This window comes from Pipistrellus hanaki (assembly GCF_964339955.1).
Source record: "Pipistrellus hanaki genome assembly, chromosome: 9".
Lineage (NCBI taxonomy): Eukaryota > Metazoa > Chordata > Mammalia > Chiroptera > Vespertilionidae > Pipistrellus > Pipistrellus hanaki.
The window spans coordinates 17,281,175-17,301,495 of NC_140511.1; the positions used below are offsets into that span (position 1 = coordinate 17,281,175).

At 40.7% G+C, this 20,321-nt stretch overlaps 1 protein-coding gene across 1 annotated transcript in view; it reads right to left on the reverse strand.

Moving 5' to 3' along the window:
• GUCY1A2 (guanylate cyclase 1 soluble subunit alpha 2) overlaps positions 1–20,321 on the reverse strand; it is a 261,179-nt gene that overhangs the window by 215,688 nt on the left and 25,170 nt on the right. The window contains exons 2-3 of the mRNA XM_084895150.1: positions 9,731–9,792; positions 1,190–1,311 (exon numbers count right to left, since the gene is read on the reverse strand). Coding sequence (XP_084751276.1) covers positions 1,190–1,311; positions 9,731–9,792 — 184 coding nt within the window. The remainder of the gene's footprint in view (positions 1–1,189; positions 1,312–9,730; positions 9,793–20,321) is intronic.

The window sequence follows — 20,321 nt, forward strand, 5'->3', positions numbered from 1 at the left end:
TCCTCATCCTTCAGCTGCTTCAACAATTGGATTTACTTGGGGTACAACATTCCCACAGTTGTACTAAGACTAAGATTGAGCACTTACACGTCTGTATGCCTCCCCTCACAAAATCTCCATGTTCTTAGAATAATATTTTGTGTTTACGAAGATACCTAGGATGAAAATGTAGTCATGTATTCTGGAGTCTCCACTTGAGTGTATAAGCCACTAGGAGTCAGATAAGTTTAGAAAAATCTGGGTTGAAGTTATCTGGAATCTGTTTGTGAAAGGAACTCAGAAGTCTCCAGGGAAAACGCTTACTCTAAAGGGAGAGAAAATCGTGAAAACAACTTTGCCCCCCGTTTCCATCGCCTGACTAAGGGAAATGTGATTCTGAGCTCCCCCTGGAGTCAGTCCCTAAGATTTCCTGTCCCTGCCACCACTGCATGGATTCCTCTCAGTCAGAAAGAAAAAGGAGGATTCAACAAAATTTGAAAGAGGTTATTGTTCACTAAAAAAAAAAAACTCTGTAAGACATTAGAGCAAGAGGTATTCCTATTGTGGTATCTATTTGGCATATAATACAGCATAGGTCTCACACACCAAGAACGTCACATATTATAGTGTGACCTATGGATCGTTATGGTCCCTTGATGCTGAGTGCATGATTAAGTGCAGTTTACAGCAGCAGCCCTTAGTCATTTGGGGAGCACCCAAAAATAGCACTTAGGTCATAAATACTACTATCTTTAAGACGGACACACACACTACCACCCAGGGCACACAGCCTTCCAGAAATGACCAGCCTCACTCCCTCTGAGTCCACTGAGTACCTATGACCTATCCTCCAGCTACACCCAGAGCCTTCCAGAAACAGTGGAGCAATCATTACAGAAATAGTAGCAGGTGGGCTTTGAGAGGACAGAAAGATCCTCAATTTTAGTTGAGGGCAAACATACTTAGAAAAGTTTCCCTGGAATGCATTTTTATTATAACGTTTTCCAATCTCTAGGCAAATGCCACATATAATTTCTACTGAAGCATCTTCAGGAGTATTGAAATTAAATTACTTGACGACAAGGTCTCAATCTGACATAGCTTCAATCTACCAAACTTTTCATCAGTAGAAAATAAAACATTTACACCTTTACTTTTCCCATTCTCCTCATTCATTCTTTCTTAACCATAAAACATGTAGTTAATATACCGAGTATGTTAGCAGTGCACTGAAGAATTCCCGAGATGTCCTCGATTTCCTCTTTGCTGGAATGGTCCGCATAGGAGCATCTGTTAGAGATATTGTGGAAATTCTTCTCTGCATCCCTGTAACTAAGAAGAAAACAAAATCAGCATATGGAGAAAAATGTCAAAGCATCTGCATCTGCGAATGCACTCATATGCATACGCACCGATGCACGTGGTCTGTGCTCTCAGCATAATCACATTTTAAAATAACTGACCCTTTAAGACGTCGTTTATGACATTACCCACCATTAACATCAGCATTAGCAGAGTGGACCTGGAACTGGAGACAATCACTAATAAGGAAGCTATGTTTGGGGGGGGGGGGGGGGTAATAATAAATGAGGAAAACCAGAAGGTAGATGAGCTTTATGTAACTAAAATGTCCTTATATGCGTGTTTCATAGCTGCTGGCAATCGCTTCTATACACAACTTGCCTAGAAAAAGAATTAACACCACTAATTTAGTGCATTGGCACCAACTGTGTTGAAAGCAAATACGTCTTAACCTCTATCACAGACAGTCAGGAAGACAGCGTGGTGCTTGGATAATAAGCAAACAAATTGGAGGCTGACAGAATTTCAATCACAGTGTCACCATTTTCTTTTTAAATTAGCAAAATCAATAGGTGATATTATATTAGTTTCAGGTATCCAACAGGCTTATTCAACATTAATATATGTAACAAAGTGGTCACCAGGCTACATCCAGCAACCATCTGTCATCACCCAAGGTTGTTTGGATATTATTGACTAGATTCCCTACGCTGCACACGCAGCCCTGTGATTTATTTTATAACTGAAACTGCGTACGTCTTGTGCCCCTTTGAGTTCTTTACCATTTTCTACCTGTGAGATGGGGGCAAGTAACCTCACCTCTGTCGTCTAACTTTCCTCCCTCATAAAATGGAGATGCTTCCTAGGGTTCTTGTGCAGACGGCATGACAGAATGCTGTAACCAGATGTTGACTGGAACTTCTCCAGCTGATCTGACTTAGAGCAAAGGCACCAAATCTCCCACATTCTAAAAGAGAAGCCAAGAAGGCCAGACATCTCCAGAACCTCCGAAATGACTGAAGAGTCCCTACTACTGTCACCCACCACCACCTGACAGGAGTGAAGAGATATGCAAAGATGGAAAGGAAATCCTCAGAAGAGCCACTGGCCTAAGAAGAGAGCTTTGTCATTGTTTTCCCCTCCCCCCATGAGGAAAAGAGAGCAGGGGCATGATCCCTGCGGAAGCCCAGCTGCTGAGAGAGTTTGGGGCTTGAATGTCTCACTCCTCAGTGGACATCTGCTGAGGAATTCTGGACCATCCCTTTGTGCCACACTGAGCAGAGAAAGAAGTTTCTGGAGAGAGTTACAACAGGGAAAAGAAAGAGCCAAACTGGGAACAGCCTGTAGTCATGACTGATGTTCCATCCAGTTTTCCAGGCTGGGGCAGGAATCCCACTAGCAAGACTGAGTGAGGGGTGCAGGCCTCAGGTCCAGGGCAGGGGCCTCTGAAGCAAAGTGGGCCCATCCGTGCACCTCACTGAGGACATCACAGCCAAGAAGGGACTATTGCAGCAACCAGTGAGATTGTCCTGTCCATTCTCGCCTGACACCTCACATTGGAAGAGAACGGGACCTAGAAAGGAGTGGCCTGGAGAGTGGGAATGAACAGCCACACCCTCTGCACTGCTTTGGGAGTTCCTCAGGCCAAGCTGGCCCAGGCTCAGAGGGGTATAAGGGTGAGATGGGACGTGAGATTAAAGATTTTAATTGGTCTGAAGTGGACTTTATACTCCCTGAATGTACTTGGAAAACAGTGATGTGCCCAAGCTGACATTGAAGGGGACTCATGCTAACATGTTTGATGTGATTGGAGAGAAAAGGTAAAATGGCTTAGTGATTGTACACCTTACTGAGATTTGACTCCAAAAAACAGTTAGGCAAAATGCTTTCTACAGTTTCTAGAAGGCAGTACTCAGTCAATAAAGGTGGAAAGGGGAACATGGGTGTTAAACAGAGACAAAGAAAGTATTATGTTTAAATCAAGTGCCACCATTTTCAAATATTTTTGTCACAGTCCCGATTTATTCAACTGTACAATGATTCTATGAAATAGGTAGTTAGGACTAAATAAAATAACAGATGTAAAGTGCCCCATGTATTGCCTCACACGTAGGGAGCAATCAATAGCTATTAGCTTTCATCTAACTTCTTGTTTTTATTCCATAAGATAATTATTTTTTGTAAATACATAAAAATACTAGATCATGTTTTAGATTTTAAAAATCTACAACCACAAAAACCTAACCATGGAATTGCATAAGTAATACCATTGACGTTTGTTTCCAATATAATCAGAGTTCACCCACTCCTAATTTTACTTCTAATGTTCTTTTGAAATTATTCTAGCTTAATCCCCATCCAATTGTCAAAAGAAAAAGAGAACAGAAGGTTGGCTGTATAAAACAAACACAGGGCCCACAGTGATGATTGGAGTAATAGAATTTAATTTTAGATGACTATAGGAAATGGCATTCCAGGCCAATATGAGGTTGGCAGCAGTCCTACCCAGGGTATTAGCACAATGATACTAATTCTGGCAAAAGAAAAAAAAAAAAGTTAATGACATCATTCTAAATACATATTTCTTTGTACTTTCATATTAAAATGTATAATGAATGAACATAAAAACTCCAAAAGATTATCATGTGTTTTTTAATCATAGTGTTAAAGAAATCTCTGCTTTGTCTACACTGTCATAGTAACCTGCTTTTGTGAGCTACAGACCAGTAGGAGTAATGCAGTATAAACATGAGTGACAGTAGTTGGGTTAGGCACTCCAGAGGCAGAAATTTAGGTTTAAAAAAAAAAGAATCCAAACTCTGTAAGAAGAAAGTGGTAACTCGAACAGGAGGGGGCATGCTTATGTTTAGCTCCTGATGCTAATCAACTGATTCCAAACTTTAAAGGCTCACGGAGGACAGGGAAAGGATGGAACAGGAGAGCCAAGGGAAGGACAATCCATGAAAATTGAGGTGCAGGAGTCAGGTACTAATCGTGGTAATAATTCAACAAATGTATTGATTATCCTTGTGTACCAGGTATTGTACTACTTTATACGATTACATGTCTTAACACATTATTATCATTAATATTTTATTCAAAATTTACCCAACCCTGTAATTATTACCCTCTTAAAAATAAGAAAATCGAGGCTCAGAGTGGTTTAATAATCCATCCAGGATCAAAGGTAGAATCTGACTTTTAAGTCTAATGTATCTAGTATGTCTGCTTCCGAAGCACATTTTTTCAGTCCCTGCTCTATACTACACAACAAGGATGCACAGAGAGAAGGAAGGGCAGACGACAGCATCAAGAATGGCATCAGACACAACTGTCATTGTAAAGCAGATGTTCCTCCATCCTGACTTCCTTTCTGTTCCCAGGGGAACCCTGGTATCTCCTCCTTATCCCTTTTTCTTCTTAGTATTCTTCCCACCCAACACTGCCCCAAAACCTAGTCCATCCCTAGAGGCTTGAGTTAAAGCAGCACAAGCATGTACACTCAGTGCTCCCTTTTCTCAATCTAGGTTGAGGGAGGAGAAGACAACTAGGCTACACAAACAAGAAGCTATTCAAGTGAGTATTCTTGTGTAGAATTCATATAGTAATCAAAAGGTACCATAAAATCAATCTGACACACAGTGGCAGAACATTAAATGTTAATGGAAAACTATGCAAATAAATCAATGTAATCTATAATAAAAGCGTAATATGCTTATTAGACCAGACAGCCAAACGACCTTTCGGATGTCATTCTGGATGTCCTTCCAGAAGAAGCTGCAGCAGCGGGGAGCCAAGGCAGAGGTGGTTAGGGGCAATCAGGCAGGCAGGCTAGCAGTTCGGAGCCATCAGGCAAGCAAGCGAGTGGTTAGGGGTGATCAGGCAGACAGATGAGCAGTTAGGGGCAATCAGGCAGGGAGGCAGAGTGGTTAGAGGTGATCAGGTAGGTAAGCATGCAGGTGAACAGTTAGGACCCAGCAATCCTGGATTGCAAGAGGGTGCAGGCTGGGCAGAATTTTGTGTACTGGATCTCTAGTTTAGCTATAAAGAAAAGGGTCCTGGGTACTAGCACTATAATTTTATAATTCTTTTGGGCTCACCCCTCATTTTACACCCCCTTCCCAAGCATAATTCACTCTTTTATCCATTATATACAAATTTGTGTTCATACCCCAAGGGTGCAACTTATTTATTTATTCACACTTCCTCACTGCTCAACCCCCCCCCCCCAAAAAAAAAATTGTTAGTCCCTGCTATGTACCAAGCATTTACAAAAGTACAGAAATATAAAAGTAAGATAAATAACCAAATAATAAAATAAGTAAGATCATATAAGCTAATGATAAGCACTATGAAAAGGAATAATGAAGAGTAAAACAGAATGATCAGAGTTGGAGGCTGAGGTAGGGGATGGAGGGCCACTTTAGACTGGGTGATCAGGGAAGGTCCTTTGGAAGATATTATATTTAAACAGACACCTAAAAGTATAAAAAGAATAATATATACAAACACCTGGAAACAAAACATTACAGGAAAAGGAAACAGTGCATGCAAAGACCTGGAGGTTGAGCAAGCTTGGTATAGTTGAGATACCAACAGGTGGCTGGAATGCTGGAGTGGAGTGAAATAGGGGGAGAGGAAGGGGATGAAATCAGAGAGGTATGCAGAGGACAGGTCACAGGAAGAATTTGGATTTTATCTGATCACAGTCAGTCTTAATATGGTTCAACACCAGGATTTCGAAGTGTGATCCCTGGACCAGAAGCATCAGCATAATCTGGGAACTTAGACATGCCAACTCCTTTGGCTGTGTTATAATAAATAAGACCTCCATATTGGGATCTCACCTAAAAATATATATGAATTGATGCTGTGATACAATAAAAACAAGGCAGTGTGACAAAAACAAAGTAGAGTGTTTGTATGTGTCTATGTTTTATTCAGACACAAGTGATTAATAAATCTGAATTGTACTTCAAATAAAAATTTTAAGAATGTCAATTCTTGAGCCTCTCCCAGACAACCTGATGGCGAATGGTGGAGGCGGGGCCCAGCTATCTGAGGTTCAGCAAGTCTGACAGGTGATTCTAATACCCGTTAACACTTGAGAACCACTGGGCTAAAGGAAATGGTATGACCTAACTTTTTCATCATTTGGCTGCGGTGAGAATATAGTGTTAAGGGACGGGAGTGGATACCAAAAAACTAAATGAGAATCTCTAAGTGAGAGAGGATGGTGACAATGGAGAGGAAGAGATTTATCACATCACATGAATAAATTATTTTAGTGCTCATTTTCCAACTTGAATGATGTCTATGAATGAATAAATGAACAAGTGAATGGATGAGTTAAGGAGCAGAACAAACGTTTAAAGATAAAGTTGCTCAGCTGCAGAGAGGCTATCTTACTGCCTAATGAGAAGCTCCATCCTCTGCTCCCTCCCAACCCTCCATCTGTGTGATCCTTTGAACAGCTGCTCCCTGCATCCAAGTCTAGGTCTTGGAGACTAAAAATGCCTCTGAGTATGTCTATAGGCGACTGGCATATGAATTCATCAAGAGGCAGAATCATGGAGTCTAATAAATAAAGCAGATCCAAGGGCAGAGCTTTAAAGGAGAGGAAAGGGAGCGTGGGAAAGTCAGTGGTTAGAGGCTGGATTAAGAAACTGAGAAGGACTAGCTCCTACTCCCTGCAATCCCTCTGCATTCACCACCCCAACCCCCAGGGCACCTATAAACTGCATTACCTCAAGATAAACCTTAGGCAAAGCCCCCTTTTAGGCATTAGGAAAAGCCTCCATTCCCCACTGGAACCTCCCCAGGAATATGTAAAACAATGCTTGCCAGCACTTGCTACCTGAAATTCCTTTCACTAAAAAAGAAAAGAAAAAGAAAACATTCCTTTTCATAGTTAGAGATAAAAAGCCTTTTGTATTGTCTTTAGAGGAACGACACCTTGGTGTGAATACATGTAAATCCAAATGTTAGTGGTAACAGATGCCCTCCTTTCTCAGTGCTGAAAAGAGAAAGGAAGGGGAAAGAAGTCTAAAAGGCAAGGAGGGCTTTGGACATGGAAGCCACGACTGAAGGAAAAGAAAGAGAAAGTCAAGAAAAGCAAATATAACACTATTCTGCCAACTTGTCCTTTTCTGTCTTCATCCTTCATGGACATGGAAGCCACCACTGAAGGAAAAGAAAGAGAAAGTCAAGAAAAGCAAATATAACACTATTCTGCCAACTTGTCCTTTTCTGTCTTCATCCTTCATGGCATGAGTACAAATACAGGCAATGAGCAAAGGCACTTCAAGTCCTCAGAAGGCAGCCAACACACAAGTAAGAAGTATGCTAACAGGTCTATTTGGAACCAGTCCAACGTCAGGACACCTCTTTATACTGGAGTCACATTCCCTGTCTGTTTTCATTATTTGGTGTCTGCATTAAACAGAACTAGAAAGGACCATGTAGGTACCGAACAAAGAACCACCACAGGCTATTTCTACACAGAAGGAGAGAAGGGAGAGTTGAGGCTGTAACTTATATGAAAGCAACTCCATCTTAAAAACAAAATATGAATTTTCAGCTGGTTATGGTAATATAGTCTAGTTATCTAGATGATCAAATTTACAAGATTCCAATTGGCCTAGAAGACATAATTTAGTTCACAAATGGGACTATTTCATCAGTTATTATTAGGTTTCACATCAGAAAGGGCATTCATAACTCCGTAAAATAATTTGCATTTGATTACTAACAGTTATAAAATATTAATAATGATGATGGTAATAAACCTAAGAGCAAATATATAGTACTTACCATATACCAGGAACTGATCTAAGAATATTGGCAAATTTAACCCAACACCATACTTAGAAAGCAGCATATCCAATGAGAGTAATTAAGTTTTATTTAGAATGTGTGGAGAGAGATTAATTTGACATTCTTACATTCTTTATCTCCATTAGGTTAAACCATTTAAAATCCCTAATGGCCTCAAACTAAAAGCCATCTTGTGAGTTTAAATAATGCGTTTTTCCCAGCGAGGCACTCTTGAGGATTGGTATGACAAAGTTTCAAAGCAATTCCCTTTGAAATGACAACATAATCATCACGCACTTCAAGTATATAGCATCATACCAGGTACTGTGGTGTTTTTTTGTTTCCTATTAAGTTTTCTTCCTTTTTGTTTATAAAAAATTATGTAACATCTTAATAGAAAATATATATATATATATATATATATCCTTGAGACTCATGGCAATGACTAGTAACAATAAATGTTCAATGATTCCAAAAGCATGTCAAGGGGTATCAGGATTTGAATCTTAATACCTCAATAGTCCTTTAAAAACTTACAAAGAAAAATCATGGTAGCACATAGAGAATATTAACAAGGTAAATTAAAAATATGCCTTCCTAATGCTGATGAATTTAAATAGCTAGATTTCATCAGAAAGTAAATTTAGGATTTTGTATTTTTCAATTGCTTTCTGTAACAGACAATAAAAGGTAATATGTGGAGTCTAATGAACAAAATAAATAGATGAACAAAATAGATCCAGAGACATAGAAGCATGGGATAGATTGAGGAGGGGTGGTGATTAACCGAAGAACTTACATGCATATATGTATAACCCATGAAGACAAACAAGAGTGTGGTGAAGGCCTGGAAGTGGGGGGCAGGGTGAAGGGAGTTAATGGGGGGAGGGGAGAAGCGGACATTTGTAATACGTTCAACAATAAAGATAAAAAAATTTTTCAAAGAGAGGGGAAAAGAGGAAGGAGGAAAAAAAGGTATGCCTTTCATTCATTTGGAGCTTTCTATTTACAAAATACTTTCATTGAAATTATCTCATATAATAATGACATCTAATCCTTGCTTTAGTTATTATTATCATCACCCTCTACAAAAGAGATAGTTACTTAAAAGTTCTATGCATCCCTGAAATGTTTTTTGGCCTCAAGTCTTACTATACACCATATCACAATGATGTCAACAAATGGGGCATAAAAATGAAAAATGCGGCATCTGACTCTAGCTAAAATAATACCTCTCACTGAACTGTATTAAACTTGTAATGATTTTGAGTAAACTTTAATGAAGGATCAAAGCATCTCAGTTGGTACATCTTAGCACATTTCTAAGGCAAAATTATGAGATGAAATGAAATGGATGAAAATGAGATAAAAACAAAGAAAAAGAAAAGAAGAAAAAAAGCACAAGAAGAAAAAATAAAAAGTAATACCAAAGGGAATTTTACTTAAAAGGATTAAACACAAATAAGCCTAAGGCAGTCATTCCGGGGTCCCTGCATGAGCCACCCTCCACGCTGAGCACACACCCCTGTGAAATAAGGCTGACCTGATGGCAGAAAACTACTTGCTCAACGGCTATGTTTGAGCAATTATCTTTAATTTGCCCCAGTAATGACCAACATCCATTTTTACTTACCCAATAACTTGGTGCTCATAATACTGCAATGTCCTCTTGAGAGTTTGCTGAATCGTCTGAGGCTACAGAATAATAATAATAATAATAATAAATTATCAGCAAATCAGTGCCATTCCCATTCTGAGCATCATAGGCAGATACGTAGCTTCTGATTTATCTCAGAAGAGGCTTTTCTTTATAATATTAACCCATGATGCCTTCTGCCATGTATTTTCCCCACAGGAACTAATGTAAGGCACTCAGTAATTACCCAGAATTTCCCAATTTCAAATACAATAGCATTTCCTGGCCATATTTTTCCCAATTATTTTGTGTCGGCTATTAAGATCAATAAAACACTCGCTGGCTGCCTAAAATAAACCTAGGCCCCAGGGGCAGTGGGAGGGGATGTACTGAAGATTATGGGTCATACACAGGGCAAGCCTGACTTTCTTACCATCCAAGAGATTCCAAGCAAGGGTTCTGAAGCCTCCTAGGGGGACCACAAGTGCTCGGGGCAAGAAATGGGGTCTGAAGCAAATACCTAAATGGCTCAAGACCAAATTTTATAATCCTCTCCTCTCCATGCCAGCTTAAAATAGAGTTTCTTAAGCTCAGATCCAAAAATGATTCTTACACTTATTAGGCAACAGAGCCTAAACTTGGCATTTCAGATCTATGGAGCCATAAAAGTGACACTAAGATTGAAGAACATTGATTTTATTAACAAATCGAGGTAAAAACCAAATTTTCAGTGTCAAATTTTAAAATATAAACTGTTGCAATCAATCAAACAGAAACAAGCTATCAAATGTTTATCAAAACATTGATCCATTATAGCAATGGATGAATTTTAGGGGAATATCATGACTCTGACACAGACTCTTCAAGATGTTAAGACAGCAAGGTAGTTAGATGACCCCGTGGGTTCCCACTAACTAAACTTCAAGAAGTTTAAAAGTCTAAAAGTGTGACCTCAGAAACGACCTAGCACTGTGCTGGTACTTAAGAAGCAATTCAGAAATATCAACTTATTTCCCATCCCTAAGCTTTCAAAGTGACCATCTCAATAATCCTTAATTCAGAGGAGACTACGAAGGTTGTTGTCAAGGTCCACTTGAACCCCTTCCATGGTCACCTTGTTATGAAAACATCCAGGATAGATATAATTATCTCCCTAACACTCTTCAAAGCATCAACATCCTCCTTCCTAGGAATGGCTGTGTGAAAGCTAGGGAAAAAATGTGAACTTCAATTAAATCAAGAGCATCCACTGAGATGTTCTACGCTGTCACTTAGGAGAACCCTCACCCTGAGCAAATCAAAGGCCTCACACACAATCTTCACCCTGCCAAGCCAATTCGGAAATCAATTTTAGAAGGAATCAGACTCTGAGTATCTATAGGGCAACTTCTTTAAATAGCTGCTTTTCATTTACAGTAGGTTTAAAAAGAAAGATGAATATGTGGCTTCAGACTGGCACAGATGTTTCTACTCATTGGGATAGAATCAAAGCAGAGTAAATAAAAATGTGTCTAGGAGAGAAAAATCATTCCTGAACCAAGAAGCAATGGAGCTGCTGAGAAATCTAGGGAGGATGAAGCAGACACAGCAATCCTGGAGCACAGGAAAAACATGCTTTAAAAATCCACCCCACAGCCAACCTTCACCAAGTCATTATCAGTCACTGGCTCAGTACCCCTGGGAGCTGGGCCTCTTGCACTGGTTTGGCAGTTTCTGAGCTAAGATAACTTTTTCTTGGCAACACACCCTAAAGCAGTTAATATCCACAGGGGGATTTATCCTCCCAATAATCTCTGGTCCCAAAACATGGGACAGAAAGCAGGAACTAAAAAGTGCACAGGACCTTTTAAGACCAGAATGACCTCATTTTTAATAAGGACATTTTTTGTCCCAGTATCAAGAATTTCTCAGGTTTTAAAAAGTGCATATTTGTGAAAGGAGTTAAGCCTTTTAAAGAGTTGACTGTTTTTCTTATGTGAAGCAATTACTTTTTACTCCCCAGCAGGAGATAAACTTATAGTTCCCAAATACATTAAAAGGAAAATGTTCTCTGAGCACATGGCACGACGCTTCAACTTGCTAGATCATTCATGTACTTCCTGTTGCTTGTCAGGCCAGTGGACACATTCTGATGGTCTAACCTACAAGCGTGGAGGCCAGCTGCAGAGTAGCCCCTAATCTTTAACAAGCCAAGGATGATTTCAATATAAACCTGATTCCTCTGAGTGTCTAATCTCAGGGAATTCACTGGAATTTTCTCCAGAGTTTGCCTGATTGCCCAACCCATGGCTTTGTCAGTGAGAGACAGACATCCTCATATAATCTCAGGGTCTCTCTGATATAAATAAAAAAGCATGAAGTGAAGACCCACATGTGAGCTTCCATAGGCTGACTTCTGCCTTGACAGTCACAGGGTCCACTTATTAAGAGTCTATGTATGTTTGGCTCAGTGGATAGAGTGTTGGCCTGTGGACCGACCATTGTTTGTTACCTACAATGGAGCACCCATATGACTGTCAGATGATTTCTCAACAGAAACTATGCAGGCCAGATGGGAATGGCAAGAAATATTCAAAGTGATAAATAGCAAGAACCAACAACCAAGATTATTCTACCCAGCAAAGCTATCATTCAGAATTGAAGGTCAGATAAAGAGCTTCACAGATAAGAAAAAGCTAACGGAGTTCAACACCACCAAACCAGTATTATATGATAAGGTCCCAGATTCTTTTCCAGTCAAAGGAACATGCCCAGGTTGGGGGCTCAATCTCCAGTAGGGGGCATGCACGAGGTAGCCAATCAATGATTCTCTCTTGTCATTGATGTTTCTATCTTTCACTCTTACTTCCTCTAAGAAATAAAAAATATATATATTTTTTTTTAAAAAGAGTCAGTGGAGAAACCAAGATGGCAGCATAGGTAAACACCTAAACTGCTGCCTTGCACAACAATTTCAAAACTACAACTAAAAGACAAAACGAACATCATCCAGAACTACAGGAAGGCTGGCTGAGTGGAAATTCTACAACTAGAAGGAAAGAGAAATGCACACTGAGATTCAGAGGAGCTGCAGGAGGCAGAGGTTCTAAGATGCGTGTGCGGAGAGGACTGGCAACTGAGTGTGCAGCTGGCTTTCTCAAGCGAGAGGGAGACAAAAGCTCAGGACTGTGCTGAACTCCAGTTTCAGGCAAGACTCTGGACACCCAGACTTATTCGGGGAGGCGGGGGGGGGGGGGGGGGACTGGACTGTCTGGCAATGGGTGGAACTTGAGAGCAGCTTCTCTCAGAGGTGCTTGCAGTGATTACCACAGGACACTGAGACACAGGGGCCTATTAGGTTAGGGCTAAAGGGAAACCAGTGCTGTCTGCTCCACTCTGAGACTCTGTCCCATCCAAGCTGAGCACGGAAGCTTTTGCAGCTCTTGTCTCATAAGGGTTCTCCAGCACAGAAGTTCTCCCAGGGTAGACACAGCTGATCCTTACAGCCAATTGGCCTGGAGGTCAATTCCTCCCAGTGATACCAACAACAAAAAAGCCTAATTACAACAAGACTGTGCACACAGCCCACAAAGGGGTGTACCAAGAGTGTCCACCTCAGGTAACTATGGAGGCTGAGCCACTGGACCCTATAAGACACCTAGCACACAAAGCCATTCTATCAACTTAAGGGAAGCAGCCAAAATACAGAGACAAAGAAACAGGTCACAAATGAAAGAAATGGAGAGAAGCAAATGACTGGATATAGAGTTCAAAACCATGGTAATAAGTTTTTTCAATAATTTCCTAGGAAAGGCCAATAATTTAGTGAAACCCTTGAGGATATGAAAAAGGACCAACTAGAAATTAAGCATACACTGAAATAAAAAATAATATACAGAGATCCAACAGCAGACTAGAGGATCACAAGAATCAAGTCAAAGATTTGAATTACAAAGAAGCAAAAAGCACTCAACCAAAAAAGCAAAAAGAAAGAAGAATCCAAAAATATGAAGATAGTGTAAAGAGCCTCTAGGACAACTTCAAGTGTACCAACATCAGAATTATGAGGTGCCAGAAGAAGAGCTAGAACAAAATACTGAAAACCTATTTGAAGAAATAATGACTGAAAACTTCCCTCACCTGGTGAAAGAAATAGACTTATAAGTCCATGAAGCACACAGAACCCCAAACAAAAGGAATCCAAAGAGGACCACACCAAGTCACATCAGAATTAAAATCCCAAGAGCAAAAGACAAAGAGAGAATATTAAAAGCAGTTTGTTACCTACAATGGAGCACCCATATGACTGTCAGATGATTTCTCAACAGAAACTATGCAGGCCAGATGGGAATGGCAAGAAATATTCAAAGTGATAAATAGCAAGAACCAACAACCAAGATTATTCTACCCAGCAAAGCTATCATTCAGAATTGAAGGTCAGATAAAGAGCTTCACAGATAAGAAAAAGCTAACGGAGTTCAACACCACCAAACCAGTATTATATGAAATGCTGAAAGGTATCCTTTAATTAGAGGAAGAAGAAGAAAAAGGCAAAGATAAAAAGTATGAACAACAAATACATAACTATCAATAAGTGAATCTAAAAATCAAGTAAATAAAAAAATCTGCTGAACAGAATAAACTGGTGAATATAATAGAATCAGGGGCATAGAACGGGAGTGGACTGACAATTCTCAGGGGGAAAGGGGTGTGAGGTGTGCAGGAAGAGACTGGACAAAAATTGTACACCTATGGATGAGGATGGGGGGATGGGGGCGGGGGGGTAAAGGCAGATGGTGGGGTGGGAATCAGGTGGAGGGGAGCTATGGGTAGAAAAAGAGAAACAATTGTAATCATCTAAACAATAAAGATTTATTAAAAATTTTTTTAAAGAGTCTATGTATGTCAGTGATGCAAATCAGTGTAACTTAATGGGAAAAGCAAGGGCTATGAAAATCTACAGACCTTCTAGTATTCTTTTCCTTAAGAATGCAACTTCTCTATTCCACATCTAACTTTCTAAAGGGTGAGATTCTGTTTTTCTCATCTGTACCTTTCCTTAGCTTCAAGAAGGAGTTTGGAAAGATGATTTTGAAAAGAGAATTTAGGATCAAATTGAGTTCAAAATCCAGCTCAATAGCTAGGGCAATTTATTTAAGTCTCTGAAATATGATTTTTTATGTATACATTATTTGTATGGGAATTAATTGAAATACTTAAAGCAAAGTCTCTGGTGCACAGTAGGTACATAATAAATACTGGCTGTCACCATATCGGCTAGGAAACATGGCTCCTGCTCTGAAAGTCTCATAATCCAATGGAAGGCACTCTCCCACAAGTGTAAAGTTTCAAGATACTCATCACCTAAAAAAAAAAAAAGAAAACAACAGACTCACCATTCCTGCAAACAATGAGAAAATGGTGCTAATTCCAATAGACAATGGGAAAAAATAGAAGAGTGGCAGCCAAATTTAAAATATTTTCAGTGAAACTTTCAGATCAGGCCAGAGAGAGGGTGACAAAAGCAGAATTCTCAAAATTAAGATTGAGGATAGACATAAAACCAAGCCTACGCATGGGAAGAACACTGAAGCACCACAGCCAAGATCAGGACCCCAGGCCTTATGCTTTACAACTAATAAAGAAACAGCCCATGAATCCCCTTCCTGGAACACAAATAATGTGTGACCAGAGAGCCGTGTGACCTCATAATTTTAAGGCCGTGTGCTGCCAGAGAGGAGAAACAGAGTGGGAGACAAAAGCCATTGTTCGTATAAAAAAAACAAAAACCCAGCAGATCTGTGACTTTTCTCCGCTTCCCCCAGACTAGGATTTAGAGAGTGGCCTCTCTCTCAACACAAAACAGCAATAGATAGGAAGAAGACAGTTGGAGAGAGAACGTAGCCATCTGCATGCTGCACACGTATTGTCTGGGGTTCAAAAAGAAGGAACCCAAAAGCTTCCCTCCTGTGGCAACAAGAAGCCATCCCCATTTCCGGTCTCATTAACAGCTTCACAAGTAGTTGGCCAGCAGTAACCGACCCCCACAGACTAAATGTTATGCTCATGAAAGGTCATGGAATCCAAACAGCCAGCCATGAAACAGTCCCAACAGAGCCAGAAGAGTGATCCCTGAGGAGCGGGAGGAAGCAGTTCCCAGCAGCTGGCCCTGCAGCTCAGGCAGAGGCTCCCACACAGGCAGGCCCTGCTCTGGATATCTGCACCAGATGGTGTGAGGACCCGTCGGGCAGGAGGCAGGGAGACAAGATGTGAGTGTGAGTGTGTGCGTGCGTGTGTGTGTGTGTGTGTGTGTGTGTGTGTGTGAGAGAGAGAGAGAGAGAGAGAGAGAGAGAGAGAATGTGTGTTTGTGTGTGTTGTATGCACACAGCATGAAACACAGTTGCCATCATACTAAGTACATGTTCATGAAAATTTTACAGACATGAGGAAGGTGAGGCTCCTACTGGTTAAGTCAGTGGTCGGCAAACTCATTAGTCAACAGAGCCAAATATCAACAGTACAACGATTGAAATTTCTTTTGAGAACCAAAAATCGACTTTTGCGCATGGGCCACGATGTTTCAATCTCACTGTATGAGCGCACCTGGATGTGGTATTTTGTGGAAGAGCCACCCTCAAAAGGCCAAAGAGCCTCATGTGGCTTGTGAGCCGCATTTTGCCAACCATTGGGTTAAGTGAATACCCCAAGATCACCAACTAGTAAGAGAATAAGTAACTGCAAATCTAAACTGGCTTTAAGTGTGTTTTCTTCCCACTAGATGCATTGAGGGTCCCTGTCACCTTTAATATTCTATGTTTCTATATTCATTTTTATAAACACAACACTTCATCTTGCCAAAAATAAGCAAACAAAAATCCCACAGGGAATTTAAAAACAAATTGCCTGGCTCTGGAGGAGGCTCAGTGGATTGTGCATCCTCCCATGAACTAAGAGATCACAGTTCAATTCCCAGTAGGGGAACATGCCCAGTTATGGGCTCCATTCCCAGTGGGGAGCATGCAGGAGGCAGCCAATCAATGATTCTCATCATTGATGTTTCTATCTCTCTCTCTCTCTCCCTCTCCCTTTATCTCTGAAATCAATGAAAATGTATTTTAAAAAATAAAAACAAATTCATTTCTGCTTTATAACATATTTTTATAAGCTACAAAATTAATGGAAACAATAGTTCTACCTTTAAAGAAATAGCTATAAATAGCCATGTTATTATATTTACTTAAATATGAAAAAATTATATTTCTGGGTCAGAAATTAAATGATATGGATATATATTTAATTATTAATGCTCTAAGCCAATGGTATTCAATTTCTCTGCACATTAAAGTCACCAAAGGAGCTTATGAAACATACCAATACCTGAGCACCACTCCCAAGTTTTCCAATTCAACTAGTCTGGGGGTCCTGATTGCTTCTCATATATATCAGGTTTTAGGTACTATAAACATGATGACCAAGAGCAATACTCCATAAACCATCCCTGAATAAGTCAGCTTTAATGAGAGTAGTTTATCCAAATATCAAGAGAAGTAAGCTTCTGCCCTGGCAGGGGTATATCATCCTGTACACCAAAATGTGGCAGTTTCGCTTCCCAAACAGAGCACATAGCCAGGTTTCAGGTTTGATCCTGAGTTTGGGGCAAATTTGATATCTCTCTCTCTCTCTCTCTCTCTCTCTTTCTCTCTCTTCCCCTTTCCTCTCTCTAAAATTAAAAAAAAGAAAAAAGTAAAGAGAAGCAAACTTCTGAGAGATATACACACATAACTGCTAAATTCAACACAGTTCCATTTATTGACTGTCACTAATGGCTTATAACCAATATGAATTTGTTGATAAACAAATAATTATATTACTTGTGGTATCTATCTAGGATTTTTTTAAATGTCCAATTACTTCACTCTGGTGCACTGACATCAGCATTCAATTTTGTGCTGACGTGTATGTAATAGTAGAGTAGCCAGTGTGATTGTTGGACTTAACTCAATAGGGGGCAGTGCTTTATGGCCATCCTATCTAATAAAAGGATAATATGCAAATTGACCTTCACTCCAACACACAAGATGGCCACCCCCATGTGGACACAAGATGGCATCCACAAGATGCCCTGCAGGGGAGGGCAGTTGTGGGCAATCAGGCCAGCAGGGGAGAGTAGTTGGGAGGGACCAGGCCTGAAAGGGAGGGCAGTTGGGAGGGACCAGGCCTTCAGTGGAGAGCAGTTAGGGTGACTGGGCTAGCAGGGGAGGGCAGTTAGGGGCAACCAGGCCTGCAGGGGAGGGAAGTTGGAGGGGGGGGCAGGCCAGCAGGAGAGGACAATTAGGGGCAATTGGGCTGGCAGGGGAGAAGTTAGGCGTCGATCAAGCTGGCAGAGGAGTGATTATGGGGCTATCAGACAGGCAGGCAGGTGAGCGGTTTGGAGCCAGCAGTCCTCAATTGTGAGAGGGCAGTTGGACATCCCTCGAGGGGTCCTAGATTGGAGAGGGTACAGGGAGGGCTGAGAGACACATACACCCACCTTTCCCTGTGCACGAATTTCATGCACTGGGCCTCTAGTTACATATATCAACTCTTTTGATATTCTCATAAACATTATGTGTCTTCCATAAGAAAGCATTTTTTAATGTCAACATAAAAGTACGGAATCAGCCGAAACTGGTTTGGCTCAGTGGATAGAGCATCAGTCTGTGGACTGAAAGGTCCCGGGTTCGATTCCAGTCAAGGGCACGTACCTTGGTTGCAGGCACATCCCCAGTAGGGGGTATGCAAGAGGCAGCTGGTCGATGTATCTCTCTCATTGACGTTTCTAACTCTCTATCCCTCTCAATGCCTCTCTGTGTAAAATCAATAAAATATATTTTTAAAAAAAGAAAAGAAAAAAAAAGTACGGAATCACATGGATTCAAGTTGGGGTTTTTTTGAGAACACACTTAACGTTCTTTAAACCAAACCTGTAAAACAAAGAGCACATAGGCAAATCATATGACCTTAAGAAAACCGTAGGGTAAATCTTATCTTGTATGTGTATCCACCTTCTCTTTCACAGCTTCCTCCCATCCTGTGGCTCACCTCTCTCCCACCCTCTAAGCGGCAAGTGTATTTAAAGATTCATTCTGATAGGTCGAATCCCCGCTGCCACATCTGAACTCCCAAGTCATTATTGTATATTCTCTTTCCTCCCCTCAACAAAATTTCAAATCCCCTTAGTACATTGATCTCAGATGACACTCGGGAGCAATCATGCCTCCATTTCCTCAAGCCCTCAAACCTCAATCCTTAGGGTAGGTGGTGGTGTGAATGAGCTTCTCTATGTTATGTAAGATGGTCTGAACCACTGACGGTGGAATTTAGGTAAATAGGCTTTTCTGTGAGAGATAAATTGGAAGGCAGGAACCCATCTCTTCAGCCTCAAGCCTCAAGATGAAGATCTCCACGTTCTCCACCACATAAAAGCATTTTTCTTATGAGAACATGATATGCCAAATTCCATCATGTAAAGTGATCAAAATTATAATGGTGGACACCCTGTCTTTGTGGCTAGCTCTTAGACACCAATGGATCAAATTACATGATTGGTATTGTTAATAAAACTAGTAAAAATGATAAGTCACTTCAAACAACCAGATTAATTACTTCTGAAAGAGATGTAATTATAATAATCATTAATCTTGCTAAATACCCAGATATAATGTTCATACATTTTCCCAGCCTCCGGACAAACTTACTACATATAAACCAAAAGGAGAAGAAGAAAAAAAAAACCAGACTGCAAATTAAATATAGAACTTTGAGTCAGGACCTCTGTATTTCAAACCCAGCTGTGCTATTGACCTTTTTATAAAATTAGCCCAAATCTTCACCTGGGAGTAAGGAACATTGGGGGGAGGAGGGGAGGGTAATGCCTCCATTTTCCCATCTGGAAAACACTCATGTGAAGTTTGTATTCTCAGGCTTGTTTTGAAATAAAGCATTGCAAAGTTCAGCACTGGCACACAGAAGATCAGAACAGACTGGTAATTAAACCACCTTTCAGGAAACTTGGAAGGCCATTTCAAGGGATGGACACTAGTACTCTACCAAACAAAACTGGTAGCATAGTAGGCCTGAGACTAGGGAAGATGGGCGAGAACGGAGGGTTCCAGGGTGTAGAGCCTGTAACAGGCAAAACTTGACAATGACATCTAGGCCTCAGCTGTGATTCAGCTCCAGGACCAGAAAAGCAGCAAAACAGAACAGAAGGATGCCATGGTTGATGTCAGGACCAGCTGCACTGACTGATGACCTCCTACCCAGTGGTCTGCAAACTGTGGCTCACAAGCCACATGCGGCTCTTTGGCCCCTTGAGTGTGGTTCTTCCACACGTGCGGGAGCACATGTACAGTGCGATTGAAACTTTGTGGCCCATGCGCAGAAGTGGGTTTTCAGCTCTCAAAAGAAATTTTGATCGTTGTACTGTTGATATTTGGCTCTGTTGACTAATGACTTTGCCAACCACTGCCCTACCCTGATGCCAACCAATCAATGGAGACCATTACCCTGAGGAGACACACCTGGAAAGCTGATGAATACTCTATTGAGATCCTCCCCCTGAGACCTC